Here is a 21,839-nt window from a genome sequence, read left to right on the forward strand (position 1 = left end):
TTTTTACATCAGTCCATACTGCTACCTTATTCTTTTTAATTGTTCCATAATGTTCTATGGTATTGTTATTCTATAATTTAATTACTCCCCTAATATTAGTAATTATAAAACCTTAGAAATCAATAACTATTTCTTAATCTTATGGATAAAATCCTATTATAGCAAGTTCTTTTATAAAAATATTTCTAAGAAATTATCAAGGAAATGTTTGATGAGATAAAATAAAAGTAAAACTGATTGTCTGAACAGTCCCTGAAGTATGTTATTAGAAGATTTAAACTCTCAAGAAGTCATGTGCACGTTTTAGGACATGCATATCAGAGCTATCATATACTATCTTAGTCACCTTTCATTCAAATATTCCAAAGAGGTAAAACAAGATAGATGGCTAGAGAAAACTTTTAATTGAGTATTTTCTGCCTCTTGGAAAGTTATAACATCCCTCGATTTAGTCACTTTCCTTCATCTTTATAGTTCTTTATCTTTCCCGTCAAAATTATGACAATATTTTTCTTTAAATAAAATCTAACAAAATTCACTGTTCTAATTCAGTTAGTGACAAAGAACACATATTACATCCTTAACTTCGAGAAACTTCTCAATATGCCTGACTACTCTATGATTATCTCAATAAATCTAGAATTTTTCTTGGTTCACACATTAGGTAAATCAGCAGGAATGGGTTTACCTGGTTCCAAAGGAATCTGACAGCCTCTTCTTGTACAAATTTTTTAATACGTTCTTCATCTCTTTCTTTTCTTAATCTACAATAATTCAAAATCCATTACTGACACAAAGAAGGTGCTTTGACTTGCGCCTATTGTTACAATAATAGACACATGTACTGTATTAATAGTCTAATAACTGCCCTTCCCGCTTTTAGAATATCTAAGCTGAAACTTTAAACTATGACTCAATGTAGAAGCTAAATGGATGTAAATGAAACTCAGATTATGTTGGTTCTACAAAGTATTGCTAATGATGAAAAATAAAATAAAATATTAAATGGCTCTTTATTGGGCCTTTATTTCCCAGCCAAAAACACCAAAGGCACAAGAGACAGAAAAGAGCAGCTGTTCAAAGGCTACAAAACATCAGAGGATTAGAATCACAGTTGACAAGCCATCTTCTAAGAGACTAATAGGACTAATCCCATCAAACTTCAGTCCCCATTTGCCCAGGTCCCTGACATATTCCTTGCTATCATCAAAGGACCTCCCCATCCATCACTTCCCCTTATTCATTAAATATTCATCTGGGCTCATTGCTGCCCTCTCCATACTTAGGCATGTCACCAACCTAAGGCTCCATTAGTTCTCTGTTATCGTCCACAATGTCACCACCATTTTGTTCTACTTCTGACCCAATTCCCAAGTTTCTCCAGACCCCCAAGCTCTTCTCCTGTGCCATCTGAGACCTCAGATTTATAACTGGCAAACTCCCTTATTGTCTCAACCTCTATTGTGAAATCTTCTTTGACCAAATCAGACCTACTGCAGATGACTCTGTAGCCCTCTCAAGTGGAAGCTATTCTGGGACACCTGGCTAGCTTGGTTGGTAAAGCATGTGACTCTTGATCTCAGGGCTCAAGCCCCATGTTGAGCATGGAGCCTACTAGGGAGAAAAAAAAAAGTGGAAGCTATTTTTTTCATTCAAACATCAGGGTCAGAAGATTGCTTCTACTGTCAACAACTGTTCTTTTGCCTTCCTGCTTGAAGAACTCCTGCCATCTGGCTAAATTTCTCTACTCTTTTTCAAGTACTAGCCTCCCAGAATCTGCCTGCAATCACTGAAATCTCAGCACCAGTCTCTTTCCACTTCATACCTATCATCATTTCTAGAGATCTCAGTATTCACATGGATGCCCTCTCTAACAGTAATCCACCCTACATCATTCATCCTCAAAGTCTCTCTCTAGACCCAACCATTTTGTTTTTATTTAAAGTTTTTTCTTTTTTTTTAAGATTTTATTTATTTATTTGACAGAGAGTGCTCACAAGCAGACAGAGAAATAGGTAGGGAGAGAGAGGAGGGAAGCAGGTATGCTGAGCAGAGAGCCAGATGTGGGGCTCAATCCCAGGACCCTGGGATCATGACCTGAGCTGAAAGCAGAGGCTTTAACCCACTGAGCCACCCAGACACCCTAGACCCAATCATTTTTGACTACACCATTTTCAAAAATGATTTCAAGCACCCACACAAACCACTAACCCCATCTTCCCAGTTCACTGGCTCTTGTACCGCCCCCCATGCAACAATCTAGACATCCAACCTTCATCCAGACCTCCAAACTAATGATCCCTGCCTCCTCCTGTCTCTCCTTTTACCTTCTGTAAATTCCAAGATCCACTGTTATAATGATTCCCTCCCAAATATCTTCGGGCTCCTTTGCCCTTCCCTCTCTCTTCTACCATATTCACCTGGGAAAAAAACCATTCCTGGCAGACCATGCCTAAATCAGAATAGAACACCTGAAAATTGTTGTTTTTTTTTTTTTAAAGATTTTATTTATTAATTTGACAGAGAGAAATCACAAGTAGATGGAGAGGCAGCCAGAGAGAGAGAGAGAGGGAAGCAGGCTCTCCGCTGAGCAGAGAGCCCGATGCGGGACTCGATCCCAGGACTCTGAGATCATGACCTGAGCCGAAGGCAGCGGCTTAACCCACTGAGCCACCCAGGCGCCCCTAGAACACCTGAAAATTGTTAATGAAATTCATACAGCCTCACCTACTGTTTTGCATTTTAAGTTTTTCCTCACAGTAATAATCCTCCATTTTCCCTTAAGTTCACTTTTAAGATGAATACCTCACACTTCACATCTCTTTTCTTAAACCTTCTACAACCTCAACCCTCTTATTTTCAAATGTTGACCATGTCTTCTGTATCACTGAAAAAAGAGAAGCATTCATAAAACAGAACTTCTGCTTCCCATTACTGGGTATTTACCCCAAAGATACAGATGTAGTGAAAAGAAGTACCCCAATGTTCATAGCAGCAATGGCCATGGTCGCCAAACTGTGGAAAGAACCAAGATGCCCTTCAACGGACGAATGGATAAGGAAGATGTAGTCCATATACACTATGGGGTATTATGCCTCCATCAGAAAGGATGAATACCCAACTTTTGCATCAACATGGACAGGACTGGAAGAGATTATGCTGAGTGAAATAAGTCAAGCAGAGAGATCAATTATTATATGGTTTCACTTATTTGTGGAGCATAAGAAATAACATTGAGGACATGGGGAGATGGAGAGAAGAAGGGAATTGAGGGAAATTGGAGGGGGAGATGAACCATGAGAGACTATGGACTCTGAAAAACAACCTGAGGGTTAAGAAGGGGTGGGGGGTAGGAGGTTGGGGGTATTATGGAGGGCACATATTGCATGGAGCACTGGGTGTGGTGCACAGACAATGAATTCTGCTACACTGAAATTAAATTTTTAAAAAGCGCTATCTTAAAAAAAAAGAACTTCTGCTTCCCTCCCATCCCATCAAACCTACTATCTTACCTGCTTCTGCTCCTGCTCCTACCTCAGGCCACTCCCTCTCCTTGTGCACTGGATCCCTTCTTTCACCTTCTTAAGAACTTCAACCTTGCATTTCTCCTTTCTTTCCACTGTACTATCAGATTTTCCCTCTTTTTTAAATCATTCTATCAACACATAAACATGCTCTATATCTCCCATCTTTAAAGAAGAATTTTCCTTAACTCCAGATTCTATTCCAGCAACATACCTCAAATGGGATCCCCCATAAAGGAACTGGCTACACTCACTCTTTACCTCTCATTCACAATTCAACCCGTTCCAAACTGCCTGATTCCACTACATACTGAAGCTGCTTTTAGGAAATTCACTAGGCAAGAAAGGGTTAACTCAGCAGACTTGGGGTGTTCTAACCCCACATTCCAAAGAAAGGACTGGTGGGGAGATAATGTCCAAGTCCTTGGAATATCCTGCTTGATAAGAGTATCTGTATATATGTGGAGTTTGGGGCCAAACCAGATAGTTATGCTAACAGTGTGCTTTCAGGTGAATGAATATCTGTTTTGTTCACCTACAGTCCTGATAGAGACATGGTATCAGTCTGACCTTGGGTAGGAGCTAAGGTGTAAGTAGTTAAGGTTAGTCACACAGGCACTCAATGCCTACAAGACTGACACCCAATAAAAACCCTGTAGTCAGGGCTTCAGTGAGTTTCCCTGGTTGGCAATATTTTGTATGTGTTGTCACACATCAATGCCAAGAGACTCAGCCCTATCTATACAACTCCACTAGAAGAAGACAAGAAGCTTGTACCTGCTCTCCTAGACTCTGTCCTATGCACCTTTTTTCTTTGCTGACTTTAATCTGTATCCTTTCATTTGAACACACCATAGTCATTAACAGAATAGCTTCCCCAAGTTTTGTGAGTCCATTTAGCAAATCATCAAACCTGAGAATAGTCCCAGGGTCCCCCAGTATAGTCACTAATAGCCTCCAGCTTCTAAATTAAACATATAATCCTCTGTTCTCCCTATGGTACCTCTCTTCTCTGCTAAAACATTTCCCTATCAAAGTTGTGACGCACACCCTGTCTTCCTAGAACACTGGCTGCCCCTTCCCAGTCTCTTTTACTGCTTCCTCCCCTTCCACTTGATAATATTAATAAATATTGCTTGCTGCAAAACTAATACTCAAAATAAATATATGAACTCCTAATTTTCCTGGTTGGCAGTCAGTAATGTCAGCCACAGAAGTGAGGAATAATTCCTACCATTGTCCCAGACTTTTAGTCCCTTTTAAGTCCCCACTCCTTTCTTTAATTCTGTATCATCTACTGGGCTCCATGTAGACTTTCTCATCTTCTCATTCCTATGCTTATTCCATTTTTCTTCATTTTCTGTACCTCTCTATGTTTAGGTTTATAAATACCTATAAGACAAGCCATTGTTCAACATTTATTGCTACACTGCATCAATGTACCAACAGCCATGCTAACAATGGAGATACATACGGCAGTTCCTGTCCTCAAGATGCTTTCAGTATGTTATAGGAGACAAGGAAACCAAGAATGGCAACAGGGTATGAAGTGTCCTGATCATGACAGCAATGGCTCAGTGTTCTGAATCAACTCTAAGACTCTGACACTCCCAAATCAACAATACAGCACCTAAACAAGAACTTTTGACTTACCTCCTTATTTCATCAGTTAAGCAAACAATGTGTTCCTGCATTCTGCGCAGCCGAATTTCATGACGCACATCTTTAGCTTGGGGGTTGTAGTTCCTGACATAAAAGCCCCGCCAATAGGCCTGAAGTTTCGTGGCTGCTTCATTTAATTTCTGAAGGGCAACTTTATCTTGTCCCAAAGCAACAGATCTCTGGGTTAAAACCCCACAGGGAAGTTTCTCTGAAGCTACAGATTCTCCGCTGCCTGGCTGTGTATGGAAAACACTGTGTCCAACTGACTCAGGAAAAGATGTAAGACCATGGGCGTCATCCTTCAAGACAGCACTAGTTACTGTTGGCTCCAGACATGGTAAGAGCCCATCTTTCTCATTTACCTCTGTAGGGATGACACTTTCCTTCATTTGAACAGAATTCTCATTTGTAGTCCAAAACGCCTTTTCCTCTTCCTTATTAAAGTCCTGGTTTTCCAGCCCTTTCACAGATTCCTCTGCAATACCATCATCTTCTAGGCCCAAGTTAATGCCCTGTAGCCTCAGCTCAACTGTAGGTGATACTGGAGAGAGTCCTGAAGCAACTGGCATAAAAGTGGACTCTGAAGAGAGAAGACTACAGTTTAACTTGTCCTCATCTGTCTGTATGTCTTCCAAGTGCAGATCATTTCGAGAATATCTTGTAGTGTGTACAGAGGTTGGAAAGTTATTCTTAACAGCATATAATTGATCATCGTTACTCTTAATCCCAACCCAAGAATTGACTTGGATGACGGGTTCTAGAAGAATCAACAAAGTATCATTGAAACCACTAAATATTTAAAAAGATTTTTAGTTGTATCTTTGTAATGAAATCTAACCCCTGAAATATAGTACAATATGATAAAATGCTTTGGGGATTTCCTCCAATATGCCTAAAACATCAATAAAAGACTTTTGTTTTTAATTATATCAATTCTTTTTTTTTTTCTTTTTTAAAGATCTTTACTTATTTATTTGACAGAGTGAGAGAGAGATCACAAGTAGGCAGAGAGGCAGGCAAAGAGAGAGGGGAAGCAGGCTCCGGGAGCCCGATGCGGGGCTCAATCCCAGGACCCTAAGACCAGACCTGAGCCAAAGGCAGAGGCTTAACCCACTGAGCCACCCAGGCACCCCCAAACCAAAGACTTTTAAGAAAACAAATTCTTGCAATAATCATTAGAATTTCAAAGTATCAAGTCAATAAAAAAAGGCAGCAACTCTCTGAATATTTTTTAAACATTAGAAATAAAGCACAGTGAAGGAAACAATCAACAAAATGGAAAGGCATAGGAGAAGATACTCGCAAATGACATATCTAATAAAGGGTTAGTATCCAAACATTTAAAGAATTGATATAACTCAACACCCAAAAAACAAATAATCCGATCAAAAATCAGAAGACAGTGGGTTAAAGCCTCTGCCATTGGCTCGGGTCATGATCCCAGGGTCCTGGGATCGAGCCCCACATTGGGCTCTCTGCTCGGCAGGGTGCCTGCTTTCTCCCCTCTCTCTCTGCCTGCCTCTCTGCTTACTTGTGATCTGTCTGTCAAATAAAAAAAAATAAAAATAAAAAAAAAATCAGAAGACATGAACAGACATTTCTCCAAAGAAGACAACACAGATGGCCAACAGATGCATGGAAAGATGCTCAACATCTTTCAAATGCAAATCAAAACTACAATGAGATATCACCTCACAACTGTCAGAATGGCTAAAATCAGAAACACAAGAAATAACAACTGATGGCAAGGATGTAGTGAAAAAGGAACCCCTGTGCACCGTTGGCAGGGATGCAAACTGGTGCAGCCACTGTGGAATACAGGATGGAGGTTTCTCAAAAAGTTAAAAACAGAACTACCCTATGATCCAGTAATCGCACTACTAGATATTTACCAAAAAAATACAAAAACACTAATTCAAAAGGATACATGCACCCCTCTGTTTACTGCAGCATTATTTACAATTGCCAAATTATGGAAGCAGCCCAAGTGTCCATCAATAGAAAAATGGATAAAGAAGATGTGAAATATTTATATACACACACACAATGGATTAATATTCAACCATTATAAGGAATGAAATTTTGCCATCTGCAACAACACGGATGGATCTAGAGAGTACACTGCTAAGTGAAATAAGTTAGTCAGAGAAAGACAAATACCATATACCACTCATAGGTGGAATTTAATAAAAAAAACAGATGAGCAAAGGAAAAAAGAGAAAGAGAAAAACCAAGAAACAGACTGAGCCACAGAAAACAAACTGAAGGTTACCAGAGGAGAGGTAGATGGAGGGATGAGTGAAATAGGTGATGGAATTAAGAAGGGCACTTACCAAGATGGACATTGAGCAATGCATGGAATTGTTTAATCACTGTATTGTACATCTGAAACTAATATAACTCTGTATATTAACTATATTGGAATTAAAATTAAAAACTTAAAAAAATAATTATTATTGGGGGTTGGGGGCAGGTCAGGCCTATGGAATGCTTTGGTCCTGGGCTGTGGGTGAGCGTGGGTGATCCCCTGAGGAGTGGCCCTCCATCCTGAGGCAGTACTGGCGGCTCCTGGATGCTCCTCCCCATTTTCTTTCCTTTACCTCGTCTTCCCAGTGTGATTTTCTTGAAAAGGCATTTGACAAAGTACAGCCATCCTTTCCTGATCAAAACTCTTCAAAGTGTAGGGATAGAGGGTACATACCTCAATATCATCAAAGCCATCTACGAAAAACCCACCATGAATATAATTCTCAATGGAGAAAAACTGAGAGCTTTTCCGCTAAGGTCAGGAACACAGCAGGGATGTCCATTATCACCACTGCTATTCAACATAGTACTAGAAGTCCTAGCCTCAGCAATCAGACAACAAAAAGAAATAAAATACACAATGGAATACTATGCAGCCATCAAAAGAAATGAAATCTTGCCATTTGCAACAACGTGGATGGAACTAGAGCGTATCATGCTTAGCGAAATAAGTCAAGCAGAGAAAGACAACTACCATATGATCTCCCTGATATGAGGAAGTGGTGATGCAACATGGAGGCTTAAGTGGGTAGAAGAATAAATGAAACAAGATGGGATTGGGAGGGAGACAAACCATAAATGACTCTTAATCTCACAAAACAAACTGAGGGTTGCCGGGGGGAGGGGGTTGGGGAGAAGGGGGTGGGATTATGGACATTGGGGAGGGTATGTGATTTGGTGAGTGCTGTGAAGTGTGTAAACCTGGTGATTCACAGACCTGGGGATAAAAATATATGTATATAAAAAATATATGTTTATAAAAAATAAAAAATTTAAAAAAAAAAAAAAAAAGAAAAAAAAAAAAAAAAAGAAATAAAAGGCATCCAAATCAGCAAAGAAGTCAAACTATCACTCTCTGCAGATGATATGATACTCTATGTGGAAAACCAAAAAGACTCCACTCTAAATCTGCTAGAACTTGTACAGGAATTCAGTAAAGTGTCAGGATATAAAATCAATGCACAGAACTCAGTTGCATTTCTTCACCCCAACAAGACAGAAGAAAAGGAAATTAAGGAGTCAATCCCATTGACAAGTACACCTAAAACCATAATATATGTAAGAATAAACCTAACCAACGAGGCAAAGAATCTGTACTCAGAAAACTATAAAGTACTCATGAAAGAAATTGAGGAAGACACAAAGAAACGGAAAAATGTTCCATGCTCCTGGATTGGAAGAACAAATATTGTGAAAAGGTCTATGCTACCTAAAGCAATCTACGCATTTAATGCAATCCCTATCAAAATCCCATCCATTTTTTTCCAAGAAATGGAACAAATTTCCTAAAATTTGTATGGAACCAGAAAAGACCTCAAATAACTAGAGGAATATTGAAAAAGAAAGCCAAAGTTGGGGGCAACACAATTCCAGACTTCAAGCTCTCTTACAAAGGAGTCATCATCAAGACACTATGGTACTGGCACAAAAACAGACACATAGATCGATGGAACAGAACAGAGAGCCTAGAAATAGACCCTCACCTCTATGGTCAACTAATCTTTGACAAAGCAGGAAAGAATGTCCAATGGAAAAAAGACAGTCTCTTCAACAAATGATGTTCGCAAAATTGGACAGCCACAAGCAGAAAAATGAAACTGGACCATTTCCTTACACCACACACGAAAATAGACTCAAAATGGATGAAGGACCTTAACATGAGAAAGGAATCCATCAAAATCCTTGAGGAGAACACAGGCAGCAGCCTCTTGGAACTCAGCTGCAGTAACTTCTTTCTAGGAACATCGCCAAAGGCAAGGGAAGCAAGGGCAAAAATGAACTATTGGGACTTTGTCAAGATCAGAAGCTTTTGCCCTGCAAAGGAAAACAGTTAACAAAAGCAAAAGACAGCTGACAGAATGGGAGAAGATACTTGCAAACGACATATCAGATAAAGGGCTAGTATCCAAAAATCTATAAAGAGTTTATCAAACTCAACACCCAAAGAACAAATAATCCAATCAAGAAATGGGCAGAAGGGGGCGCCTGGGTGGCTCAGTGGGTTGGGCCGCTGCCTTCGGCTCAGGTCATGATCTCAGGGTCCTGGGATCGAGTCCCGCATCGGGCTCTCTGCTCAGCAGGGAGCCTGCTTCCTTCTCTCTCTCTCTCTCTGCCTGCCTCTCAGTGTACTTGTAATTTCTCTCTGTCAAATAAATAAATAAAATCTTTAAAAAAAAAAAAAAAAAAAGAAATGGGCAGAGGACATGAACAGACATTTCTGCAAAGAAGACATCCAAATGGCCAAGACACATGAAAAAGTGCTCCACATCACTCGGCATCAGGGAAATACAAATCAAAACCACAATAAGATACTACCTCACACCCGTTAGAATGGCTAAATTAACAAGTCAGGAAATGACAGATGCTGGCGAGGATGCAGAGAAAGGGGAACCCTCCTATACTCTTGGTGGGAATGCAAGCTGGTGCAGCCACTCTGGAAAACAGCATGGTGGTTCCTCAAAAAGTTGAGAATGGAGCTACCCTAGGACCCAGCAATTGCACTACTAAGTATTTACTCTAAAGATGCAAATGTAGTGATCCGAAGGGGCACATGCACCCCAATGTTTATAGCAACAATGTCCGCAATAGCCAAACTATGGAAAGAACCTAGATGTCCATCAACAGATGAATGGATAAAGAAGATGTGGTAATATATATACAATGGAATACTATGAAGCCATCAAAAGAAATGAAATCTTGCCATTTGTGATGATGTGAATGGAACTACAGGGTATTATGCTTAGTGAAATAAGTCAATCAGAGAAAAACAATTATCCTATGATCTCCCTGATATGAGGAAGAGACAATGTGGGGAGTCTGGGGGGTAGGAAAAGAATAAATGAAACAAGATGGGATCAGGAGGGAGACAAACCATAAGAGAATCTTAATCTCACAAAACAAACTGAGGGTTGCAGGGGTGGGGGGATGGGAAGGAGAGAGTGGTAGAGTTATGGGCATTGGGGAAGGTATGTGCTATGAAGTATGTAAACCCAGCGATTCACAGACCTGTACCCCTGGGGCTAATATACATTATATATTAATTTTTTTAAAAAAATCAATATACATTATATATTAATTTTTTTAAAAAAATCTCAAAAAAAATTATTATTGTGACAAAACTAATAAAAATTAACACTTTAAAATATAGTAATTTTACATGTGTGTCTGTATAGATACATACATAAAATATAAGACCTAAATGTTCACTTAAGTAAACAAAAAATTATGAAAATGTGTATTTATTTCCCTTTTATGGTACTGAACAGATGGAACAACTTGGAGAAAAAGGACCACAGATCGATCAATTTCATACCGCTTTCCTCGACTATCTGGCCATCTTGAACAGGGCTTGAATGCTCAGGTACAAGGGGTGCTTTTGTATCAACAGGAGCAAGAGAGGCTAGCTCTTCACTTTGGCTTTGGTTCATCAATTGTCTCTGGTGAAACCTAAAAATTAGTAACATCTGATGTGACTTAACACAAACCACAAAAAGAAAGTTTTCCTGCTTCTTACATAATCCTGTCAAAGAGGTAGAGATTTAAGTTTTCAAAGTAGGTATCTTTTATCACCACCAAATTACAAAGTCAAGTTTGAAAGCACTGGATAGAAAGGTTAAATCACAATCACATAGACAGCCTCATAGACACACATGCACAAACACTCAAAGGCAGGCTCTCTGATAAAGTGACTAGTTCACATTTCTAGCTTCACTTCTTAATGTTACTATTAAAGAACCCATATGAAACACCTACGTTAAAGGACAAATATATTTTTTAAAAACCCCAGTCTCCACACTGCTCGGCTCTCCCCACTCAGGAAATGACTAACAATGCACCTGCTGTAGAGCAGGCTGGACAGCACTGCACAGTTTAGTTCCCCTGCAGGACTGCTGCAGTGACAAGGGGCCTGAGTGCCCAGAAATGTGGGTCACAGCACTTGCCCCAGTCCTACTAACCATGCAGGAAAGACTGAGAGATATTTCCACTTGTGAATTATCAGGTGCTACAAATAAAGGGGCTTACCTCTGTTTGCTCAGAATCTTCTCTAGTTTGGCATCCTCTGCAGTTTGAAGACCCAGTGTGGAAGTTAGAGGACAGATGGTAGCCAGATACTGCACAAGCTGGATATGCTGGCCTGGCCGGTATGCTCTCCCCTTGCCTTGACTGTAGAGCCATTCAGCTTTCAAACTGGAGGTGGGGAACAAACAATGACACCAGCATAGATACATTTTGAAGCAACAATGATTTTCCTTCTTAACTTAAAGCATCACTGGATGATTTTCATAAATAAAATTCAGTTAAGTTTGTTTTATTTTTTTCCTTAACCTTTCCTTCTGATTCATTCCCTTTGCTCTTCTAATGTTTTAAACCTCTGTTCTCGCTTAGGGGCACTTCCCTAGAGTTGCACTCACAGCTCCAAATATCTTTAAATTATTTTCAAAGAAGCAATGAGTATTCCCTCTATTCACCATCAAACTAAAGTACGTAAATATATCAATTACATTTAAATCCATTAATTCATAATGACAGTAAAAAAAAAAAAAAAAAAAAAAGCTAATTGGTCACAGCTAGAGGACGCTAGTGAACCATCAAACTCATTACTTTTAAAAACTGGTTAAATAAAAAGAATTCAATATCAATAATTCTATCTTTCCTATACAATCTATATACCAGGAAGGACCAAATAGAGGTATTCCAGCTAATAAAATGAATGGATTAAAATCTCACCATTTCTCTTGGAACACTGAAAAAATAAAATTAAGTTAAAAAATTTAAAAATTTAAAAAATAAAATCTCACCATTTTGAAGCTCTCAGTGAATGAATTAATAGTTTTAGGCATTGATCATTAATAGCTACTAATAACATGAAGGACAACCAAACATTGTGTGTTGTGTGTGTGTGTGTGTGTGTGTGTGTGTCTTGACAGGACCCAAAAGTGGTCCTCTCCACTAAAAAGCCTAAATCTGATGAAACCTCCACATCCTCCTACCAATCTACAGGAAATATAAGAAGGGACACAGGGATTTAGTCAGCAAAATAGGTATAGTGGGAAACTCTACAGGACATATAATCTCATTTTTTTCAACAACAACCAAAAAAGAGAAAAGAAAGCAAAGAAAATGAAAAAGAAGAAACCTATAAATTAACAGAGATTTAAAAGCATCATCTTGGACACCCAGCCAAGCTCTGTGTGATCGTACCATAAGCACATGAGAACCACCGAATATGCATGGCCAACCCATGGAGCATTCAGTAACAAATTAAAGTTTTAAGTCACTAAAAAAGCAAGAAATTTAAAAGAATATCAACCAAATCCAATGGGGAGCCTTATTTGGATCCTGTTTCCAAAAAAACCATTTAAAAACTGCATTTATGAGGACTTTTAGAAACATAAGCACTGCACTAATAATACCTGAAGTTACTAAGGAATTGTGAAATTTTTGAGATATGATAATAGTATTGTAGTTATTTCATTAAGAGCCTTTATCCTTCATTTATTTATTTATCTATTTATTTATTTTTAGATTTTTTGTTTTTTTAGGGGGGAAGCAGGCTCCCTGCACAGCAGACAGCCCAATGCAGGGCTCAATCCCAGGACCCTAGGATCATGACCTGAGCCAAAGGCAGAGGCTTTAACCCACTGAGCCACCCAGGAGCCCCAATATTTTATTTATTTATTTGACAGAGAGAGAGAGAGCGCACACATGCAGGGGGAGCAGCAGAGGGAGAGGGAGAAGCAGGCTCCCATCTGAGCAGGGAGCCCAATGCTCCCTAGGACTCAATCCTGGGACCCCGGTATCATGACTTGAGCCGAAAGCAGAAGCTTAACCATCTGAGCCACCCAGGCACCCCCAGAGCCTTCATCTTTTAGAGATATATGCTGAAATATTCACAGTTGAAATTACATGTATTTTGAGATTTGCTTGAAAATTATATAGGAGAACAGGGAATGGATAAAGGTACAGACGACAAGGTTGGCCGTGAGCTGTCAACTGTTGAAGTTGGATGATGGATTCATGGGAGGTCATTATACTACTGTTTACTTTTACACATATATTTTAATTTTTTTAATTAACATACCATTGCTTCAATTTCATCATTTTTTAAAAAAATTTTTAAAGGATTTTATTTATTTATTTGACAGAGAGAGAGAGATCACAAGTCAGCAGAGCAGGAGGCAGGAGGTGAGGAAGCAGGCTCCCTGCTGAGCAGAGAGCCTGATGCGGGGCTCTAGCCCAAGACCCTGAGATCATGACCTGAGCTGAAGGCAGAGGCTTAACCCACTGAGCCACCCAGGCACCCATTCACTTTCACCATTCTTAAATCTACCCCTCAACCTAAAGTTGAGGTTGGATCATTTTGGTATGGTTTATTGTTATAGCATTAACTTGGCATTAAATAGTCTCAAAATCACTTTCAATCTACAACCATTTACTTGGACCTTGATATTAAGGTATCCATATCATACAAACAGTCAAGCCACCCAAGTTCTATTATAGACTGAAATGAAACTGGCCTTTGATAACTGGCTAAATCATGCAAAAGAGTCATGGTGCAAATAAAATAAAATGAGATTAGTTTTCTATGATTTGCCATTATTACAAGAAAGGAAAAGCTGTTTTCTAACAACGAGATATGAGGTATGCCTAACTGATTAACTGAACTCACTGAATCCTAATCTTAGTCTAAAGATAAAAATTTTATTCTACCTAATAAAAGTAATTCAAAGTATTTCTTCCACGAATGAGTCTATGTATTAAATAAAGATCAGGGCACCTGGGTGGCTCAGTTAAGCATCCAACCCTTGATTTCAGCTCAGGGTCATGGGATCAAACCCTGAGTCAGGCTATGCACTGGGCATGGAGCCTGCTCTCTCCCTCTCCCTGTGCACCTCCCTCTACCTGCACTCACTGGCTTTGTTGCTCTCTTAAAAAAAGAAAAAGAAAAAAAAAAATCACTCAGAATGTGTATATCTGCTCTAAATTTCTGTAAGTTCTCCTACCAAGCAAATGGCTTGTTGAAAATGTTCCCAAAAAAGGTCCATGCGAGTAAAGGATAATCACCAACTTTAATGTTAGCCAGCAAGCAAAATTTCCAAGTTATAGATCATTTGTAGTTGGGAAGGAAAGAAAAGTGAAAATAAGAAGAGAAACAAAGTTCTGACTTGAATATTCAGTTTTAAGTGTGTGAGGAAAATCACAATCTGCAGAGCATCGACTACTGTAACATCTGTTTCTCTGGTTTTGCTTATCATTAATCAATAAACATAACATTACACAAGTTTATTAATCCATAAAATAGTCTCCTAGGATGAAACAATCTCCTTTCCCATTAAGACATCATTGATATTCAAAGAAAAAATTAAAATTCATTCAGCTCTAACATTAATTTCAAACCACTGGAATATGATTCTTCTCTTGAAATTGAAGGAAAAATTTACATAACATAACATAAGCAACAACTATTAGGAGAGAAAATTTAAAACGATCTGTTTTTATGGCACCTGAGTGGCTCAATCAGTCAAGCATCTGACTTGATTTTAGGGCAGGTCATGATCTCAGGTTCATCAGTTCAGGCCCTACATTAGGCTCTAAGGTTTGAGACTCTCTCCCACTCCTGCGCCACCCCCTGCCCACACTCACTATCTCTCACTAAAATAAATAAAATCTTTTTTAAAGGTTTGAGTTTTAAAAACTAGAATAGGGACGCCTGGGTGGCTCAGTTGGTTAAGCAGCTGCCTTCGGCTCAGGTCATGATCCCAGCGTCCTGGGATCGAGTCCCACATCGGGCTCCTTGCTCCGCAGGGAGCCTGCTTCTCCCTCTGACTCTTCCTTCCACTCTGTCTGCCTGTGCTCGCTCTCACTCACTCTCTCTCTGACAAATAAATAAATAAAATCTTTAAAAAAAAAAAAAAAACTAGAATAAAATAATCTGCTTTCTCATTTAAAAAAAAAAAAAGAGTATTATGGAGCGCCTGGGTGGCTCAGGGGGATAAGTCTCAGCCTTCGGCTCAGGTCACGATCTCAGGGTCCTGGGATGGAGCCCCAAGTAGGACTCTCTGCTCAGGGGGAAGCCTGCTTCCCCTCTCTCTCTTCCTGCCTCTCTGCCTACTTGTGATTCCTGTCAAATAAATAAATAAAATCTTAAAAAAAAAAAAAAAAGGAGTGGGGCGCCTGGGTGGCTCAGTGGGTTAAGCCGCTGCCTTCGGCTCAGGTCATGATCCCAGGGTCCTGGGATCGAGCCCCGCATCGGGCTCTCTGCTCAGCAGGGAGCCTGCTTCCTCCTCTCTCTCTGCCTGCCTCTCTGCCTGTTTGTGATCTCTCTCTGTCAAATAAATAAATAAAATCTTTAAAAAAAAAAAAAAAAAGGAGTATTAGAAGAAATGATACCTGGTATTTGCTTTAAAAATACTCCAACAAAGGGACGCCTGGGTGGCTCAGTTGGTTGGATGACTGCCTTCGGCTCAGGTCATGATCCCGGAGTCCCGGGATCGAGTCCCGCATTGGGCTCCCAGCTCCATGGGGAGTCTGCTTCTCCCTCTGACCTTCTCCTCACTCATGCTCTCTCTCACTGTCTCTCTCTCTCAAATAAATAAATAAAATCTTTAAAAACAAACAAAAAAATCTCCAACAGGGCCACCTGGGTGGTTCAGCTGGTTAAGAACTGCCTTTGGCTCAAGTCATGATCTCAGTGTCCTCGGATAGAGGGCTGAGTCCCATGTCGGGTTCCTTGCTCAGCAGGTGTCCTTCTCCCTTTCACTCTGCCTCTCCCCTCTACTCGTGTTCTCTCTTGCACTCTCTCTCAAATAAATAAATCTAAAAGATACATATAAATAAATAAATAAATAAATAAAGCCAACCAAAAATATGAGGATCCATGAAACAAGACTGGCTAAGTTGGTAATTGTTGAAGTGGCATGGTGGGTATTTAGGTGTTCATTATGGTACTCTCTCCACTTCTGTATGTATTTTTAAATCCTTTCATAAAAGAAACATCTTCCAAGTTCTGCTCCCTAAATTCTCATCTCCAACTAAACAATAGAGAACTTGGGCCTAAGTCCTGGAAATAGAGATGGAAACAAATTCAGAAAGAACTCCAAATACTGAGGTGCTACAGAAGGTGTGGTCTTTCCACAGGTATGCCTCTATCTGAGATAGCACTCAGCCATAGTACCAACAGGGTGAGTGCTCAAATTATCTTTCCAGTGACACACATACTCAAAATCTGGCTACCTGAAGTCATCAAAGCACCCAAGATACTTTTCATGGTGCCTGGCTGGCTTAGTCATAATGAAGAAAATGTTTAATCTGGATGTTCCCTGCAAACAACAGGCTGGGTAGAAAACAAAAAACTGGAAATTCCTTTCTATCCTTCAGGAATTTCCAAGGTTGACCGGGAAAATGTTCTGAACACTGCTCAGGAGGTGAATTTTAATAACAAGAGCTCTCCCCTTAGAATACTTCCAGTGTTGTTTTATTTAATTTTTTCCCAGATTATTTATTTATTTATTTATTTGACAGACAGAGATCACAAGTAAGCAGAGAAGCAGACAGAGAGAGAGAGGGAAGCAGGCTCCCCGTTGAGCAGAGAACCCAATGTGGGACTCGATCCCAGGACCTTGGGATCATGACCTGAGCTGAAGGCAGCGGCTTAACCCACTGAGCCACCCAGGCGCCCCAGTGATTCTGTGTTTTAAAACAACTCTGGAGGGCGCCTGGGTGGCTCAGTGGGTTAAAGCCTCTGCCTTCGGCTCAGGTCATGAGCCCAGGGTCCTGTGATCAAGTTGTGCATCAGGCTCTCTGCTCAGCGGGGAGCCTGTTTCCTCCTCTCTCTCTGCCTGCCTCTCTGCCAGCTTGTGATCTCTATCAAATAAATAAATAAAATCTTTAAAACAAAAACAAAAACATAGAAGCACTGTGTAGACTACAGTTGTCTCAGACATCAACTGCCGCAGCATTTTTCTCTACTATGTCATCAACAACAATCTAGGTTCCTTAGTTTGAATATAAGTATTTACTCATTCTTCTACAGAATGACATTTGGATTGTTTCCCAAATGTACCAAATAGCTCCAAAATGTCTGCAGCTATTACGAGTAAGGCTACTGTGAACATGCTTGTACATGTCCTATAGGATACATACACACAAGGCTACTAAACCGAGAATGGGACAATTAACTGACTGAGCCACCCAGGCATCTCTAAATATTTTATTTATTGTTTGACAGAAAGAGAGAGGGCACGCATGCATGTATGCAAACAGGGGGCAGGAGCAGAAGGAGAGGGAGAGAATCTCAAGCAGGCTCCACGCTCAGTGCAGAACCCAACACGGGGCCTGAACCCACAACCCTGAGATCATGACCTGATCCAAAAACCAAGAGTCAGATGCTTAACCAGCTAACAACTGAGGCACCCCGTGTCCTATTACTAATACTGCCCTTATATATAAGATGGATTAGAAGCTTTTGTGGGATTGATCTAAGACCCTAGACAGCATCCATAATATGAGTTTTTTAATTAACATACAATATGTTATTTGTTTCCGGGGTACAGGTCTGTGATTCATCAGTCTTTTTTTTTTTTTTTTTTTTTTTTTTTTTTTTTTTTAAAGATTTTATTTATTTATTTGACAGAGAGAAATCACAAGTAGTCGGAGAGGCAGGCAGAGAGAGAGAGACGGAAGCAGGCTCCCTGCTGAGCAGAGAGCCCGATGCGGGACTCGATCCCAGGACCCTGAGATCATGACCTGAGCCGAAGGCAGCGGCTTAACCCACTGAGCCACCCAGGCGCCCCTGTGATTCATCAGTCTTAAACACAATTCACAGCACTTACCATAGCACATACCCTCCCCAATGTCCATCACCCTGCCACCCCACCCCTCCCACCCCCTCCACTCCAGCATAATATAATTTCTGTAGAAAATGCTCTAAGCCCCAGAAACAACCAATTAACAAAAGAACTCTCAGAAATCAAATTGTTGTATGTTGGGCATTAAGTTAAACTCACTGGACCGAACCTCTCAGACTGGTATTTCTTTTCCTTTCTTAGAAAGGACAGAAAATCCTAAATGACAAGCATATAGTTTGCTATATGATTGCATTAACGATCTTAATTTCTTTTTTTTTTTTTTAAAGATTTTATTTATTTGACAGAGAGAAATCACAAGTAGTCGGAGAGGCAGGCAGAGAGAGAGAGACGGAAGCAGGCTCCCTGCTGAGCAGAGAGCCCGATGCGGGACTCGATCCCAGGACCCTGAGATCATGACCTGAGCCGAAGGCAGCGGCTTAACCCACTTAGCCACCCAGGCGCCCCGATCTTAATTTCTAAATGCACATTTTTTTTTTAAGATTTTATTTATTTGTTTGACAGACAGAGAAAGATCACAAGTAGGCAGAGAGGCAGGCAGAGATAAAGGAGGAAGCAGGCTCCCTGCTGAGCAGAGAGCCCCATGCGGGGCTTGATCCCAGGACCCTGGGATCATGACCTGAGCCGAAGACAGAGGCTTTAACCCACAGAGCCACCCAGGTGCCCCCTACATGCACATTTTAAAAAATAGTTTAGTAATCTGTAGTAAGCTAGAAATGGTCTTTTCTTTTCCATGATAAATGTGACATCAAAGAGGTCATATTCACCTTTCCTTCTGAGAAATCACGTATCCATCTAGGACTCTGAGGTTTAAGCACCAGCTGACAATGTATGGCCGATAGTCAAATCCTGGAATGGATGGTGTTGCCATCACACAAGGATTGTTCATGATGGATAACTGTTCCAATTCAGTTAAGGATGCCAAGAAAGAGATCTGGAATAAAGGATATCTTTGTTGAATGAAATGGACTATTTAGTATGAAGCACAGGGCTTGCTTTGAGTACACATCTTTGGCAGTTTGAAAATGTAACAATTTCCCTCTTGTTCTGAAAGGCAACACATAACACTCTTAACATTATCCACCGACTTCCAAAATTCCATCAACATGGCCATCTGTCGTTGCAGCACAAAATACCTTATAAAGTCCCAGCACTATTTCCTAACAGAAAAAATCCTATTTTGAAAACACAATAGCAGCCAGAGAAAGGTGCACAGTATCCCTTTCTGATCCTTTTAATGTAGATATAACTCTACCACAAATCAGTTCCAAATGGAGTAAAAGCTGCAGCATTACAAAGGAAATTGAGCCTTAATGACCCACTGACATTAGGAAAAAGTAGAAAGAAAAAATAACAATCATTTTGAGTCAAGTGTTTCATCTTTTTGGCACTGTCTTCCAAGATGCTGAGTTTACAAGTGAGCTCACAACTTTCTCCTGAGTTTCTTCCGTACTTTGCAGCTTCCTGGATCCCACAGAATACCCTCAAATTTTACCTCATTTAAGTCCCGAATTTCATTTTCTGCCAAGGAAAGTATAGCAAGACTTCTGGGTAGATAAGCAGGTGCCATTCTAAGAGAGGTGATGATGTTTCCATGTAAAAGCAGGGTCTTGAAAGTAAAAACAGGATGAATTACAAATTAAAAGATTACTGTTTATCTACTTTGACATAACTAAATGATGCAGATAAAAATAAAGGAACCTATTTTATTATACTTTTCTTCACTTACAAGCAAAGACTATTAATGCTACAAGGGTCCTAGGTGGTATTCTGATCTAACTCTCTCTTTTCATGTCCACATTCTAAGCTCAAGAAAGTTTAAAGATTTGTCCAAAAACACATGCTTGGTGTGGTAACAAGCATTTTTTGAGATTTAAATTATTAAAACTTGGGCAATTTCCAACATACTGTTCATTTCCTTTTAAAACATCAAAATAGCAGTTGCCTGGGTGGCTCAGTTGGTTAAGTGTCTGGCTTGGGCTCAGGTCATGATCCCAGGGTCCCGGGATTGAGTCCCACATTGGACTCTCTGCTCAGCAGGGAGCCTGGTTCTCGCTCTCCCTCTGCTATTACTCCTGCTTGTGTTCTCTCTCTCTCTGACAAATAAATAAATATCTTTTTTAAAAAAGTCAAAATAGAGGCGCCTGGGTGGCTCAGTCATTGGGCGTCTGTCTTTGGCTCAGGACCTGATCCCAGGGTCCTGGATCGAGCCCTGCATCGGCTCCCTACTCAGCAGAAGCCTGCTTCTCTCTCTCCCACTCCCCCAGCTTATGTTCCCTCTCTCGCTGTGTCTCTGTCAAATAAATTACTAAAATTAAAAAAAAAAAAAAAAGTCAAAATAGGGGTGCTTGGCTGACTCAGTCAGTACAACATGTGACTCTTGATTTCAGGACTGAATTCTAGCCCCATGTTGGGTGGAGATTACTTAAAAATAAAATATTAAGGGGCACCTGGGTGGCTCAGTGGGTTAAGCCTCTGCCTTCAGCTCAGGTCATGATCCCAGGGTCCTGGGATCGAGCTCCGCATCAGGCTCTCTGCTCAGCAGGGAGCCTGCCTCCACCTCTCTCTCTGCCTACTTGTAATCTCTGTATGTCAAATAAATAAATAAAATCTTTTAAAAAATAAAATAAAATCTTAAAAAAAAAAATCAAGGGGCACTTGGGTAGCTCAAATGGTAAACTGTCTGACTCTTGATTTGGCTCAGGTCATGAACTTAGGGTCACGAGATCAAGCCCCATGACAGGCTCTGCACTGGGTGTGGAGCCTGCTTAAGAGTCTCTCTCTCTCTCTCCCTCTACCCCTCTTCCTCACAGGCTGTCTCTCTTAAAAAAAAAAGTAATCAACCAAAATAAAGGGTGAGGAAAGTGAAAGAAAACATTCATTAAAACAATCACATATAGGGGTACCAGGTGGCTCAGTCAATGAAGCATCTGCCTTTGGCTCAGGTCATGATTCCAGGGTCCTGGGATCAAGCCCCACATCAGGTTCCCTGCTCAGCAGGAAGCGGGCTTCTCCCTCTCCCTCTGCCTGCTGCTTCCCCTATTTGTGCTCTCTTTCTTTCTGTCAAATAAATAAAAGCTTAAAAAAAATAAAGATATAAAGCAAATTTTCCAAGATAAAGAGGTACCCACAACTTGTAATTTATAACTGCATTCTCTTGAAAACTAAAAACTTAAGGAACAATATGCTACTTGCAGATGAAGCTGACTCAAATTAAGTCAACAACAATGAAGAATAACTGAAGGCTTTGAAACCCAGGATT

The 21,839-nt window shown here is 40.2% G+C and overlaps 1 protein-coding gene across 1 annotated transcript in view; it reads right to left on the reverse strand.

Annotated features, from left to right (window-relative positions):
* CEP97 (centrosomal protein 97) overlaps positions 1–21,839 on the reverse strand; it is a 33,297-nt gene that overhangs the window by 5,681 nt on the left and 5,777 nt on the right. The window contains exons 5-10 of the mRNA XM_059164285.1: positions 20,073–20,186; positions 19,345–19,511; positions 11,736–11,900; positions 11,026–11,159; positions 5,178–5,943; positions 689–764 (exon numbers count right to left, since the gene is read on the reverse strand). Of these exons, the coding sequence (XP_059020268.1) occupies positions 689–764; positions 5,178–5,943; positions 11,026–11,159; positions 11,736–11,900; positions 19,345–19,511; positions 20,073–20,186 (1,422 nt within the window). The remainder of the gene's footprint in view (positions 1–688; positions 765–5,177; positions 5,944–11,025; positions 11,160–11,735; positions 11,901–19,344; positions 19,512–20,072; positions 20,187–21,839) is intronic.

This window comes from Mustela lutreola, chromosome 2 (genome assembly GCF_030435805.1).
Source record: "Mustela lutreola isolate mMusLut2 chromosome 2, mMusLut2.pri, whole genome shotgun sequence".
In the NCBI taxonomy this organism is placed as follows: Eukaryota; Metazoa; Chordata; class Mammalia; order Carnivora; family Mustelidae; genus Mustela; species Mustela lutreola.